The sequence below is a fragment of the Rhinatrema bivittatum genome, chromosome 6 (assembly GCF_901001135.1).
Source record: "Rhinatrema bivittatum chromosome 6, aRhiBiv1.1, whole genome shotgun sequence".
NCBI classification, from domain to species: domain Eukaryota; kingdom Metazoa; phylum Chordata; class Amphibia; order Gymnophiona; family Rhinatrematidae; genus Rhinatrema; species Rhinatrema bivittatum.
The window spans coordinates 293,148,667-293,170,933 of NC_042620.1; the positions used below are offsets into that span (position 1 = coordinate 293,148,667).

At 43.2% G+C, this 22,267-nt stretch overlaps 1 protein-coding gene across 3 annotated transcripts in view; it reads left to right on the plus strand.

Annotated features, from left to right (window-relative positions):
• FRMPD3 (FERM and PDZ domain containing 3) overlaps positions 1-10,134 on the plus strand; it is a 655,318-nt gene extending 645,184 nt beyond the window's left edge. For all 3 annotated transcript variants that reach the window (XM_029607356.1, XM_029607355.1, XM_029607357.1), the window contains exons 18-19: positions 4,051-4,866; positions 5,502-10,134. In XM_029607356.1, the coding sequence (XP_029463216.1) occupies positions 4,051-4,866; positions 5,502-8,365 (3,680 nt within the window). In that variant the 3' untranslated portion in view covers positions 8,366-10,134. The remainder of the gene's footprint in view (positions 1-4,050; positions 4,867-5,501) is intronic.
• The last annotated feature ends 12,133 nt before the right edge of the window (positions 10,135-22,267 follow it).

The window sequence follows — 22,267 nt, forward strand, 5'->3', positions numbered from 1 at the left end:
AAATATGACAAACAACACTTGCAATGCCCATGGGGTGAATTTTCTAAATGTTATGTGCATAAAAATTAGTAGGTATGTGAATTGTTTTTCTGACGATTGAAAATATTGTACGATATTTTCAAACTCATCAGAAATTGGGGGCTCCCCGAAACCGATAGGAAAACTCCACGAAATTATTAGTGGGGTTCTCTTATCGTTTTGGGGGAGGGCGGGAAAAATGACACACAAAAACAACCCCTAAACCTATCCCGACCCTTTAAAACACATCCTTTAGCTTCCCCCACCCTCCTGACCCCCCCCCCCCCTCAAACTTTTTAAAAGTAACTGGTGGTCCAGTGGGGGTCCCGGGAGCGATCTCCCACTCTCGTGCCGTCGGCTGCCACTAATCAAAATGGCGCTGATGGCCCTTTGCTCTTACCATGTGACAGAGTATCCATGCCATTGGCCGGCCCCTGTCACATGGTAGGAGCACTGGATGGCCCTTGTCATTTTTAAAGATGGCGCCGGCCGTCCATTATTGGATGGCCCGTGCCATTACTGGATGGCCTGTGCCATTTTTAAAGATGGTGCTGGCTGTCCATTACTCCTACCATGTGACAGGGGCCGGCCAATGGCACGGATACCCTGTCACATGGTAAGGGCAAAGGGCCATCGGCGCCATTTTGATTAGTGGCAGCCGATGGTCTGAGAGGGGGAAATCGCTCCCAGGACCCCCACTGGACCACCAGGTACTTTTAAAAAGTTTGGGGGGGGGGGGTCAGGAGGGTGGGGGAAGCTAAAGGATGTGTTTTAAAGAGTCGAGGTGGATTTTTGGTTTATCGGCTCAGGCGCAGCCGATAAAAAAAAAAACCCGATCGGACCGCACGAAACAAAATTTCACGATAGTCCCCGAACCCGGAATCAGAACCAATTCCGGTTCCGATTCACATCTCTAAAAATTAGTATATACGCACATAAATAACCTCTACTCACATATTCCGTATTTTATAAATGTGAAAAATACTCTCGTATTTTCACTTTCGAGCGTACATGTACACCTGTAAAAATGGGTGGTCTAGGGGCCAGCACTTACACATGTTAAGTTGCTACATTTGCCAACCTACTTGCATATTTTTACACCTGCTAATTATCTGGCATAAGTGATATTAAACATGTTTATTGTTTGGTGCTGACTGAGCGGGGGATCTGCATGAACTGAGGGCAGATCAAGCTGAAAAACCAGGAAGGTCTCAATAATCTGGAGAAGGATTGGGCAAACTGGTAGACTAATTAGTAAACTAGTTAATTTCATTTTCATGTGCATATTTTAAAATTGGTCAGCTTAAGGCAAGTAAGTCCTACTTTACATAAAATATATGCACGTATATTTTTAAAATAATAAATAGGAAAAGTATGCACATTCAATACATTGATATACGTGGTTTCAATGCATTGCATGTGTAACCCCTGGGTGGGAAAAACTAGATACTGGATCCAAAAGCTCACATCTCAGTTGTGGACCCGTACTGGTTGATTTTATAAGCTCTATGCGCCAAAGCCAGGGGATACGCACGTGACTTGGCCCGGCGCGCGCCACATAGAGATTAAAAGCCACATAGGTATGCATGTATCTCCAGGTGCACAAACAAATCAAAGTTCAAAAAAGGGGCAGGGTCTGAGCAGGGCATGGGCGGGTCATGGGCAGGCCGAGTCTGTAACATGAAGTCTGTACGTAAGTATCTACATGCATAAGAGTGCGCCATGGTCCCCTACCATGTAAATTTACTTCTGCTACGGATGGCGTGTAAGTAATAAAATAAAAAAAACTAGGCTAGTCAGCAGGGTTTTAATGGTTCGGGTTAATAGGGTAAAAGGGAGGCAAGTTAGCTAGGGGGTTTAGGAAGTCCTCTCCTTTAAAATTAATTGGAGAAAATTCTTTTTCACTCAATACACAATTAAGCTCTGGAATTTGTTGCCAGAGGATGTGGTTAGTGCAGTTAGTGTAGCCGGGTTTAAAAAAGGTTTGGATAAGTTCTTGGAGGAGAAGTCCATTACCTGCTATTAATCAAGGGAATAGCCACTGCTATTAATTGCATCAGTAGCATGGGATCTTCTTAGTGTTTGGGTAATTGCCAGGTTCTTGTGGCCTGGTTCGGCCTCTGTTGGAAACAGGATGCTGGGTTTAATGGACCCTTGGTCTGACCCAGCATGGAAACTTCTTATATTCTTATGAACTGGGAACGGAGTGGGGAAACAGGTAATTGAGTTGGCCTGCTTAGCTACTAAAATCCCCCCCCCCACACACACACACACACACACTTACACAATCGAGGAGGTATTTGTGCACACGTGCGCACGTCAATATAAACCGATTTTTATAACAGGAGCATGTATATTCACATATACATGCATTTTATATAATAAATGTGTCCGTGTGCACGAGCCGGCAAACGTACGCACGTGCGCATGCACGAGGATCTTAAAATTCATCTCTAACTGCCCAGTTCTCACCTCAATGTCCTCTCTCTTTCTCTCTCTCTCTGAGTGTCCTGGATCCCCTGCAGGGAGTGAGATTAATTCCCTTTATGTTGCTTACTCCAAAACCACTCTGTCAGTACTTTGTAAACAGCATTGACAATCTCAGCAATAATCACACTGGAAAGAACATGGATTCCAACTCAAGTTTTACAGATAAAATGTAAAAGTGAATTGATAGTTCTTCACAGCTCAAATTGAGAAAATGTCCAGTTGATTATTACAAGATGAATTGTAAATCATTTATGACCTTACTTTTCCAGCAACTTGTCCTCCAATGACTTCAGCCAATTTCTTGGGTAATTTGGCCCCTTATTTGTTCTACAGTTTATACTCTACTCTTCAGCTCCTCCCCATGGCAATGGTGAGAATTTATACCAATTCATTATCAACATGAAAAGTCCCAGTTCTCACACCTCTCCTGTAGTTTTCCAATATTCTCCACTCCACTCTCAGTACCGGGTTGGCAATGTATTATGTTTTTTCCCTCCCTAATGGTTCTCCCTTGAATCTAAAACAAATCTTCATATACCATCCTTCCCATCTCCTTCTTGCTTGAAGTGGATAGGAGTCCATTCATCCTTGATAACACGTCTCTGGTTCTGTTTAGGTGAAAGATACCTCCTCCTCTGGATCCCAAAATCCGAACCCTTGGGTCCTAGGGTGCTTAAGTCCACAAAACACAGACAGAAAAATCTTACTCAAAAAAGGAAAATAAATGAGAGACAAGATGGATGGAAAAACGTCCTTCTCCAATGACAAAAGGTCTCCAGAAACGCTGGAGCAAATATCGGATTAAGGGCACTCTGTCCCCACTGCTTTACCCAGGCCTCTAACTAAGAGAACCTCGGAGTCCCTTTCCAAGGAAAATAATGAAAAGTGGGGATTGCACAGACAGGGCTGTCCCACAGCAGAGTAACTCAGGGATAATTGAGATGGTAGCAGGGGTTTATAAAGGCTAAAAGCATACGCCATCTGCTGCTCCCACATGAAGAAACCAAGCTCCAACCTCTACTCACTAATAACTCTGTTCTTCCCCATGATTTTTGATATGAGCCTTCTAACAAGGGAACCTAGGATTCCTTCCACAAGTATTGTATTCGCCTGTACACATACATATGTGCGATTGTGGCAGGACAGTGATACATGTATTTTATAAAAGGCATGTATTTCATACACGCAGATTATAAAACACTTGTATAGATCTGCTCACGGCCATATACGCATGAATATGCCTCCATGCACATTTATTTGAAAGTTATTCTTTTGGTGTTTTGACACTCTGAGCACAGTTTCAACATCCTGTTTAAACTGTAAATATTACTACACTTAACAGAAACATGGGGGTAACCTGTATGGAACAGCAGTTACTTTCATAAAAAAAAATGGTGGGCAGATGGGATGGACCTTTTGGTCTTTTTCTGCCACTGCTACTATGTTACTATGTTACTTGAAAAATGTGTTCTTTGAGGGGAGATAAAATGCCTGCATAGTTTTGTTTCCACTTATATCAGTGCTATTCTTTCTAAAATTCAGATTACATCAACGTGCACAATGTTAACCGACCCTCTGCAATGGGACAGACAGGAAAAAAAGAAACAGGATATTCGACCACCACAGTCAGCACAGGAGACCCCAACCAGCGAGATGAGTCAACACCTGCAGACTCCGAGCTCGTCAGCTTTTGCTATCTGCACATGCGGGAGCAAAGGAAGGAACGGGAAAACAGGACAGACATCAATGAAAACCTAATCTTCTTTGAAGAAACCAGGCCTAGGACAAAGTCTGACCCTACTTCCAAAAGCTCAAAACCAGGCTACAGTAGTACTTCCAATGAGTACGATCCAGATGGTCTGGACCACAACAAATATGTCAATCGGACAAGAGCCTACACCATGGACCACCATATGAAAGCTGAGGTCATGCACTTTTACTGTGACTCTTGCAAAGCTAAAATTAAGAATAGATTAGCTTCTAGGAAATGTGCCAATGCCTGTAGCTCTCGTGAAAACATAGTTGACTTGATGTCCCTTCCTCCCCCGGAAAGCGATGAGGAGGAAGATGAAAGCACTGCCCTGCTCCCTGCCATTGCAGCCCCACCTCCTGGATTTCGAGATAGCTCAGATGAGGATGACTCAAAACGCAGAGCTGCAAAGAACCAAGAACAGAACAGACACCTCTGTGGGATACTCTATGATGAAATCCCAGTGACGCTGATAGACAGTGTGCAAACACGAACAGTCAGGGACCATGCCCAGGAATTAGATGACGCCTTGGTGTCTACCTTGCAGGCCCTGGAAGCACTGGCAGCATCAGAAGACTGTCCACATCCTCAGCCGCAACAGACAACAGGTATTTTTATAATTCCTTTCTTTAAGAGAGAGCAGTGTGCATGTTGATCCCCTTGGCAACTCTTGCTATTATTCTGTTCTCCACAGCATTCTAGTACCCATTATTTCAGCCTGTACCACAAACAAGGATAGGATTAACCTTTATTAATTAAAGCCACGGCTACATTAATGACTATCATAGTGTCTCTTCTTCCTTAACACCAGGCAAATGACCATGAGAATGTCTGCCTTTGCCCCACAATAACAAACTGGAATTATTGAGGAAGGCAGTTCTCAGAATAAATTGCAGAATTACAATTATACTACTACTACATCTTGTTTATTAACAGTGAACCTTTTGTCCATATTATTTCAAATTCCTAGAATCCTTATATGCATTTGATCTGAGAAGCAGCAAGGGGACAGAGAAGTCAAGATAGCATAGACCTATGATTTATTTTCTTTTTCAAAGAGTATAATAATAGTTTTTCGCTATTAATTATGACCTCTGCTGAGTGTCTTTCTTTCCCACTCTCATTATCACAGAGAATTCAAGGCAAAGGTTTAACAGTGGAACCTTGAACATGCATAAGGTCATTAAAAAAAATAATGAATATCATCAGAACAGTTTTCTTTCCCTTTTTAAATGTTTTTCAGGCCTGATTGTCCTAGCTGCCATAACCCCTGAATCTTCTATGGACTCTGGCCACGAAACTAATTCATCTGAGCTTACTGATGTCTCAGAGATGGTTTCAGCTATGAAACAACACCAGAACGCAGCATATTTTCTTGCCCAGCACATCAACAAAGAAAATATCCTCACAAGGAAAGATCTTCCTTTCAGAATTCAAGCTTGCTCTGCTCAAGCTATTCTCGCTTCACCTTATCCTATTGGATGCCCACAGTCAAGTACTTCCATTAAACCAGTTATCTCCAGTCAAAGTTCTAGCCCTGTCGTCAGCAAAAGTAAACAAGAACAAACTGTGGAGCGAGGCTACACATTGGATGTGCAATCAGTGCTCTCACCGCACTTTAGCAAGCAAAGGCACAAAGTCAAAATGGTACCAAATTCTGAATGCCAAGGTTCTACCCAAGCTAAATCTGCCTTTGAGACATCATTGCATGCCTCGGCTGCCTTGAGTGCCGAGTCCATACAAAACCTCGGAGACAGAATGCCACAAGGTGCCAAGGTGAGTCCTAAACTCAGCCATGATTCCAAAACCAATGTAGGCCCTGCCAACATGTCGGCTTCTATGCAGCAGCATGTTAATGACAACAGCTTGACTTTGCAAGGAACACCTGCAGCAGCCACCCCTAAGAAAGACAAACAATTAAATGGAACCAAGGACTGTGCCTCTTCAAGTGTGAAACCTTTAAAATCTAAGGGAACTCAACCAATTGTAGAAACCATGTGCGGCTGCCAGCAGCAACAGCAGCAAAGTGAAGCCTCTGTGAGTGAGAAGGAGGCTCAAAGCAGCAGAGCTGATGTTTTCCATCTCTCCCCAACGGACGATGAAAGGCTGCATGCCAAGGCTTGTTCTGCCAAGAGCTATCAGCAAAGACTGAACAAAGATGCAGCAGGAAAGTCAGTGAGTGGTGAGCTCAGTCAAAAAGCAAGTGGAGACACAAACCATATTTTTCAAAAGCAAAATGCTTTCTCCTCCACCCAGGGAAAAAAAATACTACAGGGAAGTTTGGCTAAAAGCATAAAACCTGAGGATAACTGCTTACGTTCTCCATCTACAAACAGTGCTGCCCCTAGGAATACTAGTGATAATTCAAAGAGTCCAATCCAAGCAGGGCCCAGAAGAGAAGGCACGCAGGAGCCCAGTGCACTGCCCTCTAAGAACCCAGAAAATGCACCCGATCCAGTGCAACAAGAAAGTGAAGCTCTTCCTAAGAGCAAGCCTCAGAAAGCTTCCTTCAGATTGAAAAACTTATTTTCTGCCACTTTCCCTACACGAGTGAAGAAGGAAACAGATGAGAGGCAAATGCAGCTGCAAAAAGTTAAACAGTACGAGATGGAATTCCTGGAAGAGCTGTTGAAGCCGAAGAACAAGGCTGATCTTCAGTCCAAGGAATATCTTCATCCCTCACTGCCTGGACGCTGTGCTTGCCAAGTGAGAAGTAGCCCTGTACAGAAGGTTCCAGGAATGTCCCGGGAACAGAGGCGGAGCTGTGACTGCAAGCGCATCTGCAGAGGCATGATGATACAATCAAATCAATTGGTTGTTCCAGAAACAGAGAAGCGAGGGAGACCGAAAACCACATTTGCACAGCAGCAAGTAGAAGCCTGTAAGCCTTTACACGATAGCAGTCCCTCAAAAAGTAAGCGGATACGGTCAACAAGTTTAGAATCAAGGGACCATCGGTCAGACCCTGACAATAGTTTGTCATGTCTAACAACATGTACCTCCCATGGAGAATGTATGAGGGCACCACACTACAAAAAACTGATGCGTCGCTATAGTGTTGGTGAAATTGACAAGAGTGATGGCATGTCTCTTTCTTCTGACATCTATCAGAACATTTATCCAACTAAGCTGAAAAATGTAAAGAAAGAGGATGATCATATCAGCCATGGTTCGTCTCTGAAGAGCAAAGCAATAGAAGCATCAGGATTAGGTGATTCTTCTTATGCTCAAATAGAAGAAGAAAAGAAGGGTCAAAAGTCTATCAATGCACTCTCTGTCCAGGAAGAAATGTATCCATGCCAGACTGATCTAGAAGATGAAGATAAGGATAATGAAAAGTGTTGTTCAATCCGTTATTGCTTCTATTACAGAAAGTGTGATGTAGCAGATGATGTGAGTGACAAGGATGAGCTCTCTTACTCTATCCCTATGCAGATTCTTCCTGGCATGAAGCTAGACAATCAGATGGTTCCTGTCGTAAGCAGAACCCTTCAGGTTTTAGATGCCACAGCCTGTAGCAGCTCTGAGGACAGCCAAACCCAGGAGATAGATTTAAGAACCTCTACTTTTGAGGGAAGCCTGGCTAAAATTAATGCACTTCGAGGTCATGCCTATACATTGGCAGATGGGTTCCTTGCAGTGCAGTTGGATACTAGTGAACTTTTGACAATCCTAAGACAGTGTGTAGTAAGTACTGAACCCCGTGACTCTAAACCTTACATTTCTCAGCTTGTGGGATACAAGCAAGAACTTGCTCTTAAATTCAAGGAATTTAGGGCTTCTTGCCGAAGGGTTGCAGCAGTTGACAAAAGTCCATCGCACATGCTCTCGGCAATTACCAGTAGCTTCCAAGTGCTTTGTGGTCTCATTGAAACATTTGTGAGACTGGTGTATATTGTGCGCTCTGAATCTCAGCGTCAGGAACTTCTCGGGAAAGTAGAGGAGGTTGTACGGAACTATACCTTCTTACTGAGGGCAGCAGAAGAATCAACAGCTAGAACACTGAGCCAATATCGAACTGTTGAACAACTTGCACGGCAGTCAGCAACAGTAGCAACTGTTATGAGCACATTCACTCGCTCTATAAAGACACTAATCAATAAGTAAATTTACTAAAAATATATGCTAAATTTGTATGTCAGTGGTTCTTACATAATGTAGGTATAGTGAAAGTCTGCAGCTGGAAGGAATGGATAACTAATTGGTTTTCCAAGATAAAAGAAATGATATCCCTTTGGCATAAGTGTTTGTGGAAGTCAAAGATTAAATGAAGTCAAGTGAACTGCACTTGGGATAGGTGGGCTACCACTGTGCATGCTCTCCTAAGCTGTTCTATCAACAAGCTTGGCCTGGGAAATTTAATTTATTCCCTATGCTAGCTCAGTCCAGGACTTCTCTGCACATAGGAGTTCATTTTTACATTATTAAAATATAATTCTTTTGTAGTTCATATCTGATCAATGTATGAATTGAGCTGCCCTCCAAACTCATTAATAACAATGCTCTTAGTCCTCAAGCAATGTAGTCTACTAAGCCAAGAATTTCAATTCTAATGGAAATGAGTCAACTAGATTTTTATATTTTGTGTGCTAGGTGAATGCATAATAAACAGACAAGGTTGGCACTACTGACCTGCTGAAAATCTGATTGCAGGAACACTAGTGCAAGCTAATGAGGATGAAGAATGTATTACCATAAATATGGTTATGTCAACTAAAAGTCTGCTAGACACATGGCAACAATCTTAGACAGTTGTCCTAAAGCTGTAAGGAGCAACTTGCCTATTGATGAGAGAATGGAGAGATTAATTCTCCCTCATTCAATAGTCTTGCAGAATTGCATTTGATGGCTCTGGGAAGTCAACTAAACTATAGAATGAAAAGAAAAGAACTTCATGGCTGATTTTACTTACAGAAACACAGAGTTACAGAAAAGGCCCCAAAATAAAAATATATAATTACATCCATGAAGCTTAACTTTCCCACCTCTCCATCATCACAGTTTGCATCATTTTGTCTGTAACAGTGGACCAAAATATCTCTGCCTCAGAGAAATTCCATTAGATTAATTGCCCTGAGATGTGTTATTCATCTTTCGCTTCCACTCTCAGACATGTCATGAAACAGTGCCAAACTGCTTTCAATCATTTCACTGACGCACCTTGCAAACTAATTTCTATACTTAATGAATCTAAGCCACCTTAACTAGTGCTTCAGTGCATCTCTGTCTCTCTGGAAGGGAAAAGCTGAAGATTACATAGTAATCTCCCTAACTTAGTATCATGGAAGAGTATATTGTGGAACAATGCATATGCCTGTAAACATCAAACAGAAGAAATTAATCCCATAAACTTTGATAGTCTTCTAAGAGAGGATGACTTCACCCTTATTTACTTCTTCAATGTTATAACTTATTTCTAGCATACAATAGCTAGAACAAGCTTATTAATAAACCCAGCTCTTTGTGTTTTAATTCAACACACACATATTTGCAATACATCTATCCTTATGGTTTTTCATTATTTCTATAAAAATCAATAAATGTTCAATGAGCATATAACATGCGCATGGCACAACAGTGCAGTAGGATGAGGAACATGAGTATGATGCACTGTGGTCATCACCATGATTAGAGAGACTTTGTTGCAAGAGTAAAAAGCAGAATTAAAAAGATGTTATCTACTTCTAAGCACCTGAATGCACAAGACCTGACTTTCAAGAAACCTGAAGGGTGCAGCAGCCAAATGAAATACCAACAGCAGAATCAGCTTCTTTTGTCATGGATTTCCAACAGAAAACTGTGAATTTCTTTTCATTAGTCATCCATTATGAAAACAAGGTTCATTCCAGTTCATTAAAGAGAAAACTTTTTTTATGTCTGTATATAGTATGTATAGATATACAAAATATATATAAATTATATATATATATATATATATATATGATTAACTTCTTGTTTTACAAACAAGAAAAATGAAATATATTAATCTTAATATTCAAACACACACGTTTGGCTTTTTTAATGAATGAGTGGAAATGAAAAGAGCATTGTGTGTTTGAAAACATCATATCCAAGGCTTGCAACATTTTAGAGCCTCAATAACATACATATATGGAGGAGGGGCATCTACCAGGCAGTAAAGCTGTTTACTGTGTGGTGAAGCCTTCACACAGCTTGGTAAATGATGACCAAAGCTTGTACCTGAGGCAATGGAGGGTGAAGTAACTTGCCCAAGGTCACAAGGAGTATCTGTGGGAGAAGCAGGATTTGAAATGTACTCCTCCATTTTATCTGGCCTGATGGAAAACCACACACAGGGGGGGGGGGGGGGGACACCTCCCCTGTATAATCCAGAGGTATGCAACTCCAGTCCTCAACTACTGCCAAAAGGTCTGTTTTTCAGATAATAGAAGGACTATGGGGTACTCCATGAAGTTAGTAAGTAGCTCATTTAAAACAAATCAAAGAAAATTCTTTTTCACTCAGTACATAGTTAAGCTCTAAAATTCATTGCCAGAGAATGTGATTACGGCAGTTAGTGTAACCGAGTTTAAAAATAGATTTGGATACGTTCCTAGAGGAAAAATCCATAAACTGATATTAATCCGTAAGCAATAGTAGCTTGAGATCTATTTAATGTTTGAGTATTTTCCAGGTACTTGTGACTTTGGATTGGCCACTATTGGAAGCAGGATACTTGGTCTGACCCAGTATGGTATATCTTATGTTTATATGTTCAGATATCCATATTGACTATGCATGAGATATATTTGCATTCACTGCCTCCACTGTATGCAAATATATCTCATGTATTTTATTATGGGTATCCTGAAAACCAGACCTGTTTGCGGCACTCAAGTAATGGAGCTGCCTACTTCTGGTATTTATTTGTAATATTTCTCTATCAACCTTTCAAGGCGGTTCTCAGTAAAAAAAAAAAACCCATACACAATATTATCGTAAAAACAAAACACATAAGCTTTACATAGCAAAAGATAATTATAAAAACTAAATGTAAAATAAAGACTACAAAGTGAGGGGTATATTCTATATGGAGTAAAAGGAAAAATGTTCTTCAGGGCATACTTTTCGTGCAGCCCATAGCTGTTGCAAGTTGCTCAGTTCTGTTGCTCCAAAGAAACTCTCCTGGGTCTTATCGCACAGTTCACAGCACGTGCAGGAATTCCTAGGCTCCTAGACACAGTCTCCGGTAATTTAGTTCCACAGAGATACCACGACTCCGCAGCAGGAGGTTGCATCTGGTGTTCTGGGCATAGATCCTGTCCAGGCTTGCTGCTGATATTTGGAAATGTCCTTTGCTGATTATCGCGAAACTACAATAGCGCAACGGTGAGTATAAGGAAGTGGCAGTGGCATAGGGAGGAGGGTTGGAGTTAAAGCCCCTGGGCACTGGGCTGCAGGTGGCGCCCAGGTATTTTTTTGTATTTTTTTTTTTGAGATGCATGCAGATAGAAGGCAAGAAGAGGGTGTTATTTGAAATGTCTACTGTTTCCGTGACCTTAAGCATTTCTACAAGGAGAATTAAGGTGGTGGTGGGAAGCTGGGGAGTGGGCATGCGGGGGACGGGCACTGGAGACCCTTGCTACGCCACTGGTAAATGGCCAAGGCAGAATTTCAGAAGCTTTCAACTCAAAGATTAGTCCAGGTGCCTCACAACTGTGGTCTTTCAGCCAGGTGCTTCTGAAACACAGGGGCTCAGCAACTAAGCACATCACCTTAGTACACAACCAGCGGAGGTGGTTCAGAGGAGCTTCTTACTTGGGATCCTGCCAGCTCACTTTACGCTCAGCAAAGACCCAGATTTAAAAAACAAAACAAAACTCTTTCATTCTCTCTCTCTCAGCCCAACAACCATTTTCAACAGTACATAGTGTTTCTTTTAATGACTGCCAAACTCTAGTAAGTGCAACTACAACTACTAAAGACTGGTGGACCCTAAACCAAACTTGAGGACTGAAGGGATGAGGGAAGGCTGTTATCTTCAATGTGTGAGGAAGGGAGGGGAGAGTTGCTGTCAGTTGTCAATCTATAGTCTTTTCATCACTTGGGCTCCAAGCATCCTTTCCTTCCCAAATGTTTTATAAAATTGTATTTTTTCAAGCATCCTCATAAACACATTAACCACAGCGTCTCTCACAAACAGTTTTGCTCTGTATCACAACTAAATCCTCTCATATATATACACACACAGACTCCTTTTCACACACCCACACACACCACCTCTTTTCTCCTGCACAGGTATACACACTTCTAAACACACAGCCTCCGCTCTCACAGACACACAGACACTCTCAAGCACACAGCCTCCTTTCTCATACACTCATCCAGAATGTTTTTCTCTCTCTCTTCCTCACACAAGCTCTTCCCTCGCTCTGAGTTCCAAATTCTCCCCTCCAGACAGCCCAAGGTTGAATTATAGATAGGGCTCCCGGTCTCTAGCAATTCTGCAGCCATGGGAAGGGCCCAAAAATCCAGATCTTCCTGCAGAATTCCCCAATTCCCCAGCATCGCTGCAGGAGACTGGGGCTGTAGCATTAGCAGCGGCCAGGGTATCTGGAGTAGCACATCATTTCTCTTTTCTATCTCTCTCTCTCTCTCTCTCTCTGGCCCTCCCCACCCCACCCCAATCTCAGAGTGCAAGGAGGAGGAACACAGTGGCAGTGCAGCAATTCAGGCCACGTTCTCCTCTTCTGCTGCCAGGCCCCCAGGGTCACATTTTGAACCATGCAGCACTCCAATGTCCTGCATGGTTCAAGGCATGACACTGGCCAGGGCAGAAAAAGGAGGAGAATGCAGCCTGAAGCAATCTGCTGCCACTCTATGAGGTAAAGAGGATGGGAGGGGGCATGAGTGAATCAGGAGTGGCGGTGGGGTGGAGAAAGAGTGGATGAGGGGACAGAGAGGCAATAGTGAGTGAAGGGTTCTCAGGAGTTGTAGGGAATGGGAGAGGGAGGCATTGTAAGTGAGGGTGCAGGAAGGCAAGAGTGAGTGAAGGGATCTGAGGGATTGCAGGCAGAGGGAAAGTAGGTGAGATGTGCAGAAGGGTAAGAGTGAGTGAGGGATGCACATGAGGGTGGAGGAGAAGTGAATGAGGGGTTTCAGGCACAGGGAGTGTGAGTGAGGGGGTGTGGGGTGAGAGAGAGGGATTGAATGGAATTGGAGAGGAAGCAGGAGAGGACTGACTGAGGGAATTGAAAGGGCTGGGGAGGGTTAGTGAGTGAGGGAATCAAAGGTTCTGTGGATGGAGTGAGGGAATCAGAAGGGCTGTGCTGTGTGAATGAGAAGACTAGAGAGGTGTCTTTAGAGTGATAGTGAATGAGAGGACTGGAGGGCATGTGGGATGGGAGTACGCGAACTGAAGGAAGTGTGAGTGAGCGAGAGGATCGACGGGGGCAGTGGATCATTCCTTCTACTCCTAAACCTAGATCTCCTTTACCATATCCCCTCTTTCTCCTCCCCCTTCCTGATCCCTTCCCTCTCATTGTCTTTCCCTGATTAGGGTTGCCACCTGGCAAGAAACATGCTAATCCAGTTCTGGTTATATCCTATTACATGCAGGGACTTGTGGTATTGATTGTCCCATTGAGTTATTTAAGAGAATCAGAACTACATGTCCCTGCATGCAATAGGGTAAACCCAGAAATGGATCAGCCTGTTCCATATGAAGATGGCAGTGACAGAGGGTAGCAGGAAATGGAGGACATTCTGAGAAGATGGGCATTACTAAGATATGTCACAGGGATCAGTCCCTGGACTGGTTCTTTTCAATATTTTCATGAGCGATACTACAGAAGGATTATCGCAAAAGATGTATTTTTTGCCGATGATATCAAAATGTGCAACAGGGTAGACAGGAGGTGTGGAAAACATGAGGAGGGATCTTGCAAAGCTCAAGGAATGCTCTAGGGTCTGGTAGCTAAGATTTAATACTAAAAAATTCAGAGATGTATTTAGATGCAAAAATTCAAGAATAGTATAGATGAAATTCTAAGCACAAAAGAGAGCCGGTTGGAGGGTGATTATATCTGATGATCTTATGATGGCAAAACCCTAGATCCCCCTTACCATATCCCCTCTTTCTCCTCCCCCTCCCCTCCCCTCCCCCCATTCTCTTTCCCTGTCCTCCCTGATAAAGCAATGGCAAAAGCCAGAAAGATGCTTGGCTGCATAGAGAAAGGACTGGTCAGCAGAAAAAAGGAGGTGTATAAGACTCTGGTGAGACCTCATTTGAAATACTGTGTAACATAGTAACACAGATGACTGCAGATAAAAACTAAAATATCTGCTCAGAAAGTTTTTTTTTACAGTAGTAACTGCTGATCCATGCATGTTACCCCCAAGCCTTCTGTTAAGGTAGTAACTGTTGCTCCATTCAGGCTATTCCCAAGCCTTCTATTAAGCGTATACATGTCTAGAGACCACATCTTCAAAAGGATATAACCTACTGGAGCTGGTCCAGAGGGTGGCTACTAAAATGGTCAGTAGTCTTCATTCTAAAGTATAAGGGGACAGACTTAAAGATCTAAAACTGCACACCCTAGAGGAAAAGCAGGACAGGGGAGATATGATAGACATTTAATGCCTCCAAGCTTTCCTTGCACAGGAGGTGAATCTTTCAATGGAAAGGAGACTCTATAATGAGGGGTTATGGGATGAGAGTGAAGGGAGGTAGACTCAGGAGAAATCTAAGGAAATATTTCTTTATGGACAGGTGGTAGATGAATGGAACAGCCTCCCCGTGGAGGTGGTGGAGACAAGGACAGTATCTGAATTCAAGAAAAGCATGAGATAAGCACAAAGGATCTATGGGGGAGTGATAGGGATTATAAAACTGAATAGTTGGTAAGGATAGTAACTTAGTAAATGACGGCACATAAAGACCAAATGGTCCATCCAGTCTGCCTAGCAAGTTGCTTACAGCATTAACTGCCGCTCTGTGCAGGTTACCCTCCTGCAGAAATGTTGCACCTAAAGATACTCTGTAGTGTTTGGCCCATGCTCTTTTGACTTGCATTACTATTCTTGTCTTTACCATCTCTTCTGGGAGGGCATTCCATGAATTCACCATCCTATCCGTGAAGAAATATTTCCTGACGTTGGTTCTAAGTCATCCACCCAAGAGTTTCATATCTTGACACCTGGTTCTACAATTTCCTTTCCAATGAAAAAGGTCTGATATTTGGGCATCATTAATACCTTTCGGGTATCTGAAGGTCTGTATCATATCTCCCCTGTACCTCCTCTCCTCCAGGGTATGCTTACTCAGATCATTTAGCCTCTCCTCATAGGTCTTCCAATACATAACCCAGCATTACTTTGTTTGCCTTTCTCTGGACCACTTCCATCCAGTTTCTATCCTTTTTCAGATAGGATCTCCAGAACTGAACACAGAACTCCAGGTGAGGCCTCATCATCGATCTATACATGGGGATTATCACCTCCTTTGTCCTGCTGGTTATTCCTCTGTCTGCAGCCAGTATCCCTCTGGTTTTAGCCACCACCTTGCCACATTGCTTTGTTGCCTTCAGTTCCCCAGACACTATCATCTTAAGGTCTCTCTCCCATTCTATACACATTAGTCTTTCAACCCCCTTCACATACGATTCTTTTGGATTACTGCATCCCAAATGCATGACTCTGCATTTCTTGGCACTGAATCCCTTCGACCTTTCTTTAAGCTTTCTTAAATTGCCTTTCATTCTCTCTACTCCTTCGGGTGAGTCCACTCTATTGAATATCTTAGTACCATCAACAAAAAGACAAACTTTTCCTTCTAACCTCTCCGCAATATCATTCATAAAGATATTGACAAAAAACAGTCCTAAAACTGACCCTTGAGGCACTCCACTCTTCAGAGTAGGTTCCATTTAGCATTACACGCTGTCTGCAGTCCATCAAACAATTTGTAATCCATGCCACCACCTTGGCGCTCGCTCACAGGCTTCTCATTTTATTCATGAGCCTCCTATGCGGGACCATATGAACAGCCATGCTGAAGTACAAGTAAATCACATTGAGTGCTCTTCCTTGATCTAATTCTCTAGTTATTCAATCGAAAAAAGCAAATCAGATAAATTTGACAGTACCTTCCTCTGGTGAAACCATGTTGCCTTATTGACTTTTTCTGCCATCATGTTTCTAAAGAGCCAGGTAGCAACCCAATCCTGATTCCCCATCCTCTCCCCCTCTGTATCTCTATCCTCTTCAAGCCATTATCCCTCTACCCTTCCAGCCTGAGATTCCTTTTGCATTTCTCTCTTCTGAGGTCCCCTCTCTCCCCTCATGTCCACATCCCTTGCTCGCCAGCACCAATCCCTAACATACTTTTCCCCTCTAATAAAGAACTACATAACTTAACTGGACACTGAAATGCAAGATAATGGCTTTTTTTCTATTTTTTAAAAGTACATTATTTAATATGCAAAATTATGCAAATGTGCCACCACATTTTGAAAAGTCTGCCAGAGAATTTGTTAACTCTTGCTACGGAATCTTGGAAAATCTGTCAGAAGAAACCGAGGTCTCTGATTATAGCACAGGGAGACAGGACTGGGGAGAACAGGTGAGAGAAGCAAAAGTTACAGTGTAGGCAACACCCCTCAGGCTAATGAGAGGAGGTCGAGCGAGAAAGAGCAGAGCACTGCCAATGTCAGGAGTTGGACATCACAGCTAGAATTAAAAACCAGTGCACGTGACATCATTAAAACATTCCAAAGGCACATAATCAGCTAACTCATTTGAAAATAAAAGGCACTATCTTTCCCTATATCAGACCTCTCCTCTGCTTTCATCTTCTGGCTTTCCTTGGGTTCTCTCCCTGGTTTTTTTTTGTTTTGGTTTTTTTTTTTTCATTTTACTTTTTCCTTCTACGACTCGCTTCCTTTCTGCAGCTCTCCCTCACTCAGCTGACGCTGTTTCCCCCTCCATGCCAGTTCTCCCATCGCTTCCTCTTTTCCAACCATCACGTCACTCTTCTCATTCTACTGCTGTTAGGTTCGTGGACTCTTAGTCTGACTAATTTGATTAAAAATGAGTCAACAGGCAGATCAAATAGCTTACAGCCTTTAAACTAAACTGACCTTATCAGAGACAAATACTGTAGTAGATTATAGTATAATCCAGAGGGTTATGAGAGTATGCTGAATCAGAAGTAAAACAAATATGAAACAATTACCCAATGTCTTTTCAAAAATAATGAATCCAAGGATGAGAAGTTGAACTGATCAAGCTGGTGATTCACTTTAAAACTATTTATTCTCTTTCTTTTAAAAAACAACATAGGTTCAACTTTCTAACAATGTACATACATGGCAAAAGAGAGAGACAAGCAGAAGAGAAGCGTTCACCGTTGCTATCAGTTGCCAAGGCAACCTGAACACTTCCCTTCAATACATAAATACAGCAGATCAATGTTGTACCTTTAAACAGTAAAAAGCAGCTCGAGCCCACCTGTTTTCCCTCCGGAGACTCTTTCAAATGTCTTGAGTGCACGCGCGCGTTCAGACCGACCACATGATCAAAGCCAAGGATGCGTGCGTCAAAACGTCACGCACGCTTGTGTGCGCACCCCAACGTCAGGCGCGCCAAAGCGAACGAGTCGTGGCGAGCCTCAAAATCCCCACCATACCTCCCGACCGACGCGCCAACCAACCATCTCGGCGGCGAGCTCCTCCCCACGAAGCAATTGAAGAATAAGGACCCCAAACCCCATACAGTCCAATCTTGGTCAAAGGTAAACTCATAGCAATTGCATAGTCTATTTCTATCTTTCATCTCTGTCTCTCTTTTCTTATTCTTCCATTCCCCATCCCAGCACTCCTTCTCATTCTTTCCCTGTCCTCTCTCATGCCTGCCCCCCCCCCCATCCTTTCAATTAACTTTTCCAGCCTTTCATCTGTCTCCCTCCTGCCAACCCTCTCTCAATATGCCTCCTCTTTTTCTGTCCTCTCCCTCCTCCTGTGCTGGCTTCCTGTCTCTAGCACCCTCCCTCCCCATGCCATCCTCTTTCTTTCTTTCCCTGTACCCTCCTTTCTCCCTCTCCCATTCCTCTCAGCTACTCACTTCTTTCTCTCTTCCCTCTCCCTCCCATGTCCTCCTGTTATTCTCCCTTCTTTGCGCCCTTTTTGTATCGCCTTTCCCTCCTTCCCCTCTTCCCTCTGTTCCCCCAACTTCTCTCCATTATCTCCCATGCTCCCCATGTGTTCACCTTTCCCTTCCCTCCCCTGTATCTCCTTCTTCCCTCCATGCCACCTCTGTGTCTCTATTAGTACTATTACTTAACATTTTTATAACCCTACACGACATACGCAGTGCTCTACAAACACACAAAAAGTCAGTCCCTTCTCAGTAGAGCTTACAATCTAATAAGAAAAACATACAGGACAAGAGGCTTGGGGTATTTCATAATGCAAGACCATGGTTATTTATTTATTTATTCATTCATTCATTTAAAAGATTCTTATATACCATGTATACTCTCAGGGAAGGATCTAGGTGGTTTACAAATAACACACAGAATATCAATTTAAAATAATAAACAATATCAATTAAAAATAACACATGAAATATAAAAATTAAAAAAAAAATAGAAGGAAGAAGAAGCAAAACAGAAATATAAGATAATGTAAAAGTATAAGAGATTAACTCTGGGGGTTGGGAAATGATATAGAAAATAGGTAAGTTTTTATTGCTTTTTTGAAGTTGTGTTTGGTAGTCAGTTGACAGATATAATTTGGTATAGAGTTCCATAATTTAGGACCGGAAATGGAGAAGGCACGGTTTCTAGTTGTCTAAACGAGCTGTTTTAACAGTGGGTACTTCGAGGTAATTTTTTTCAGAGGAACGGAGGTGACCTGGAGGTTGGTACAAATAGAGAGTCGAGCATGACCATATTGCGGACGTGTTATGAAGTAGGGAATGGATTATTGTCAATAAAAAAGAAAGAAAAGAAAAAAAGTTAGCTAATGAGGCTATGTCCCCCATGGATGTACATCTTCCTTCCCCTGCCCTTTTCCTCTGTGTCACCACTGTGTCTCTTCCCCTCTGCCTACCCTGTGCCCTCTCTCTCTCTCCACCCTCCAGGAGCTCGCTCAGCACACAGTGAGCGTGGGATGGGACCCAAAGTGCTGCTGCTGCTGCTGCTGGATGTCTGCAGAACCACTGAGAGCTGTATTGGGCTGAGCTGTGCCCCAGCTCCTGTCCTCATGGCCACAAATCACAGCACAGGAGAGGAGGTGGGTTGGGAACATAGCTCAGCTCTTTGCTGCAAGATGCTGGCCCTGTAAGCAGCTGGGAAGAGGAGGAGCTGCCTGCACTAACCAGACTCTCAGTGTCCAGTCAGTACTTCTCACCAGACACTTTCACAGCACATCCGAAAAGCTGGCTGTCCAGTCACACACTGGGCAGTTGGCCACCCTGATTACTCCTTATTTTTAAAGCACTACTAGATATATGCAGCGCTCTACAGATACATAAAAGGATAGTCCTTATGTTTATTCTTGCAGTGGGGTCAGCACCACAACACCCTGCTCTATGGGGCTTACAATCTGGTCAAGACAAATATACATGACAAACAAGAGTCTGTGGGCATGCATTTGTTGTCGAAAGTGTTTAGGGTTTTTTTTTAAAAAAAACCTCAAAAAGGTGAGTTTTTTGACTGGACTTGAACATGGCAGAGAAGGAGCACGGCACACCAACTCGGGAAATCCATTCATCGCACGCAGCGGAGACAGGTGGAAAGCGTGGCATCAGCAGTGGTCGGTGAAGGAGAAAGGCACGGACGAGAGCAACTGGCTGGATGAACAGAGCTCACAAGGAAAGGTGTTGGAAGAGAGAGAGAGGATGCAATTAGGAGCCACCCGGTGAATACATTTGTAGGCAAGTAAGAGAAGCTTGAACCCTACGCTAGAAATGATTTTTCACAATAAATTATGTAAGGTCCCATATCCAAAAGCATTTAGCTGGATAACTCAGACATTATCCAGGCACATGACTGGCTTAAATTCTAGCCGGATGATAAGTTAGGAGACTAGAATTTAGCCGGATAAGTTCCGGACGTTCCGGGGGTGGGGGCGGGGGGGGTGGCGTAACTGTGATGGGAGCTGCTGACACGTGTCCTGGCGCGCGTAATCTTTTTAAAATCCAGCCCATTGTGTGCAGCCACCTCCTTTCTCATTCTGCAAGCTATCAGTGACAAACAACAACCAGTCTCCTAACCTAGGCAACTCCTGCAAAGCACTTCCACAGGCTTCAGGCCGGGTCCTGGAAAGTTTATAGTCACAACACATTGGAATGTTGGCACTAGAAAAATGCATGGCTCCAAAACTTTGTACAATGAAGTCCTATATACACTGGGAAAAAAATAAAAGAATTTTAGAACATTTTTGCTCTGTATCAAGGAAGATGGACTTTTGTTAACAAAAAATACATTAAATCAATTTCCCTTAACAAGTGGCAAAAATGCACACAGCAGATGCACTAGATGTCAAGGTTCTGAAAGCAGGAATGAGAAGTGGAGGGATGGTGTTCTGTGGGAGGGATACAGTGTGGAGGACCAGCAAATTGGAGGCAGCGTAGAGGAGCAGAGATCTCTGGGGAGAGGGAGAAGCATCAGGGGAGATGAATAAATAAGTGGCAGCTTGAAAGGAGTAGACACCTGCAAGAGGTAGAAGGTATTAGCAGTGGCAGTGAGGGTGGGGGTGGGGGATAGGAGGACTTCCAGCTAGAGGAAAGTTGCAAAGAAGCAGATCCATGAGGGTGTATAAAGAGTAGGGGCTGACCTGTGGGAAGGGACAATCTGTGCAGTTCTAGAAAAATACTGATCCAGTGTGACTAGTTTATAAATTTAGATGAGGTACTCATATGTTTTTCTTGCAAGTCAACTTTGATGAATTTTTGTCCTTTTTTTTGAAGCGTTACTGTGCCTACAGACATGTCTGGATGGACAGACATTGATTCTTTTATATAATTCTTTCCAACTTTCTATTTGTTGGAAAGCATAGAAAAACTAATATAAAAATATCCTTTGTTATTCACAATCAAATAGGATAGCTCTGTAGTCCAACCCAATATACAGGTAGGTTTCTACTCCTAATTTAGAGAGTCCATGAGCAGTTAGTCCTTCATGATGCAGTGACTTATCAGCCTTTAAAATAAGCTTAGTTTATTAAACATTTCTAGGCCACATCAACTAAACTATGCTCTATAAGGACACTATTCAGCAAGCTGGAGAGTGGACGAGTTAACTGGCTAAAGTTAGCCGGATAACTTATCCCAGATATTCCATGGGATAAATGTCTCACAGAAAATCCATGATTAAAGTTATCAGGGTTCAAAAGAATATAACTGCTTAAGTGGCAAAATTTAAAAAATAAAAGAGTTCCGCATAGGCCTGCAGCCTGATTGCACGACCCTCAGGTAATGTTTTCCAAATCTGCTCTGCTGGGCTGAGCTTCTCCAACCCCACCCCCACCCTTCCTAACTCCTCTGAAAGGAATTAAATAACTGCTAGGGTCCAGGGTCAGCCTCCGACCCACTTCCTGCCAAGTCCCTGGTGCAAATTTCACAGCAATGACCTTCCTGCCTCAGCCTCCCTCCATCCCACTATACCCCCATCCCAACCCTAATCCTCCCATCCCATTAGTTTAGCAAATCTTTATCTTCAGCCAGAATCACTGTATGCTGCTAATGCAATCTCAGTCAGCAAACTACTAGCATTTGTGATGCAGTACGACCTGGCCCGGGGCAGAAACAGCTGAGACACAGCCAAGCAGAAGCTAGTGGTACCAAACTTAGCCACTGGAGGGCGCTGAGGAAGGTAGCAAAGACTACACTTCCCAGGTTCCCCGAACCAACACCTGACCCCTGGCTGGAGCCTGAGCAGGAACAGGTGGAGGAAATTGGGACTGATCCCTATGACTCAGCAGAATCTATGGAGGCTGAGGAAGAGGACGTGCCTCCGTGGTGGACCTGGCCACAAAAGCCCGGCTC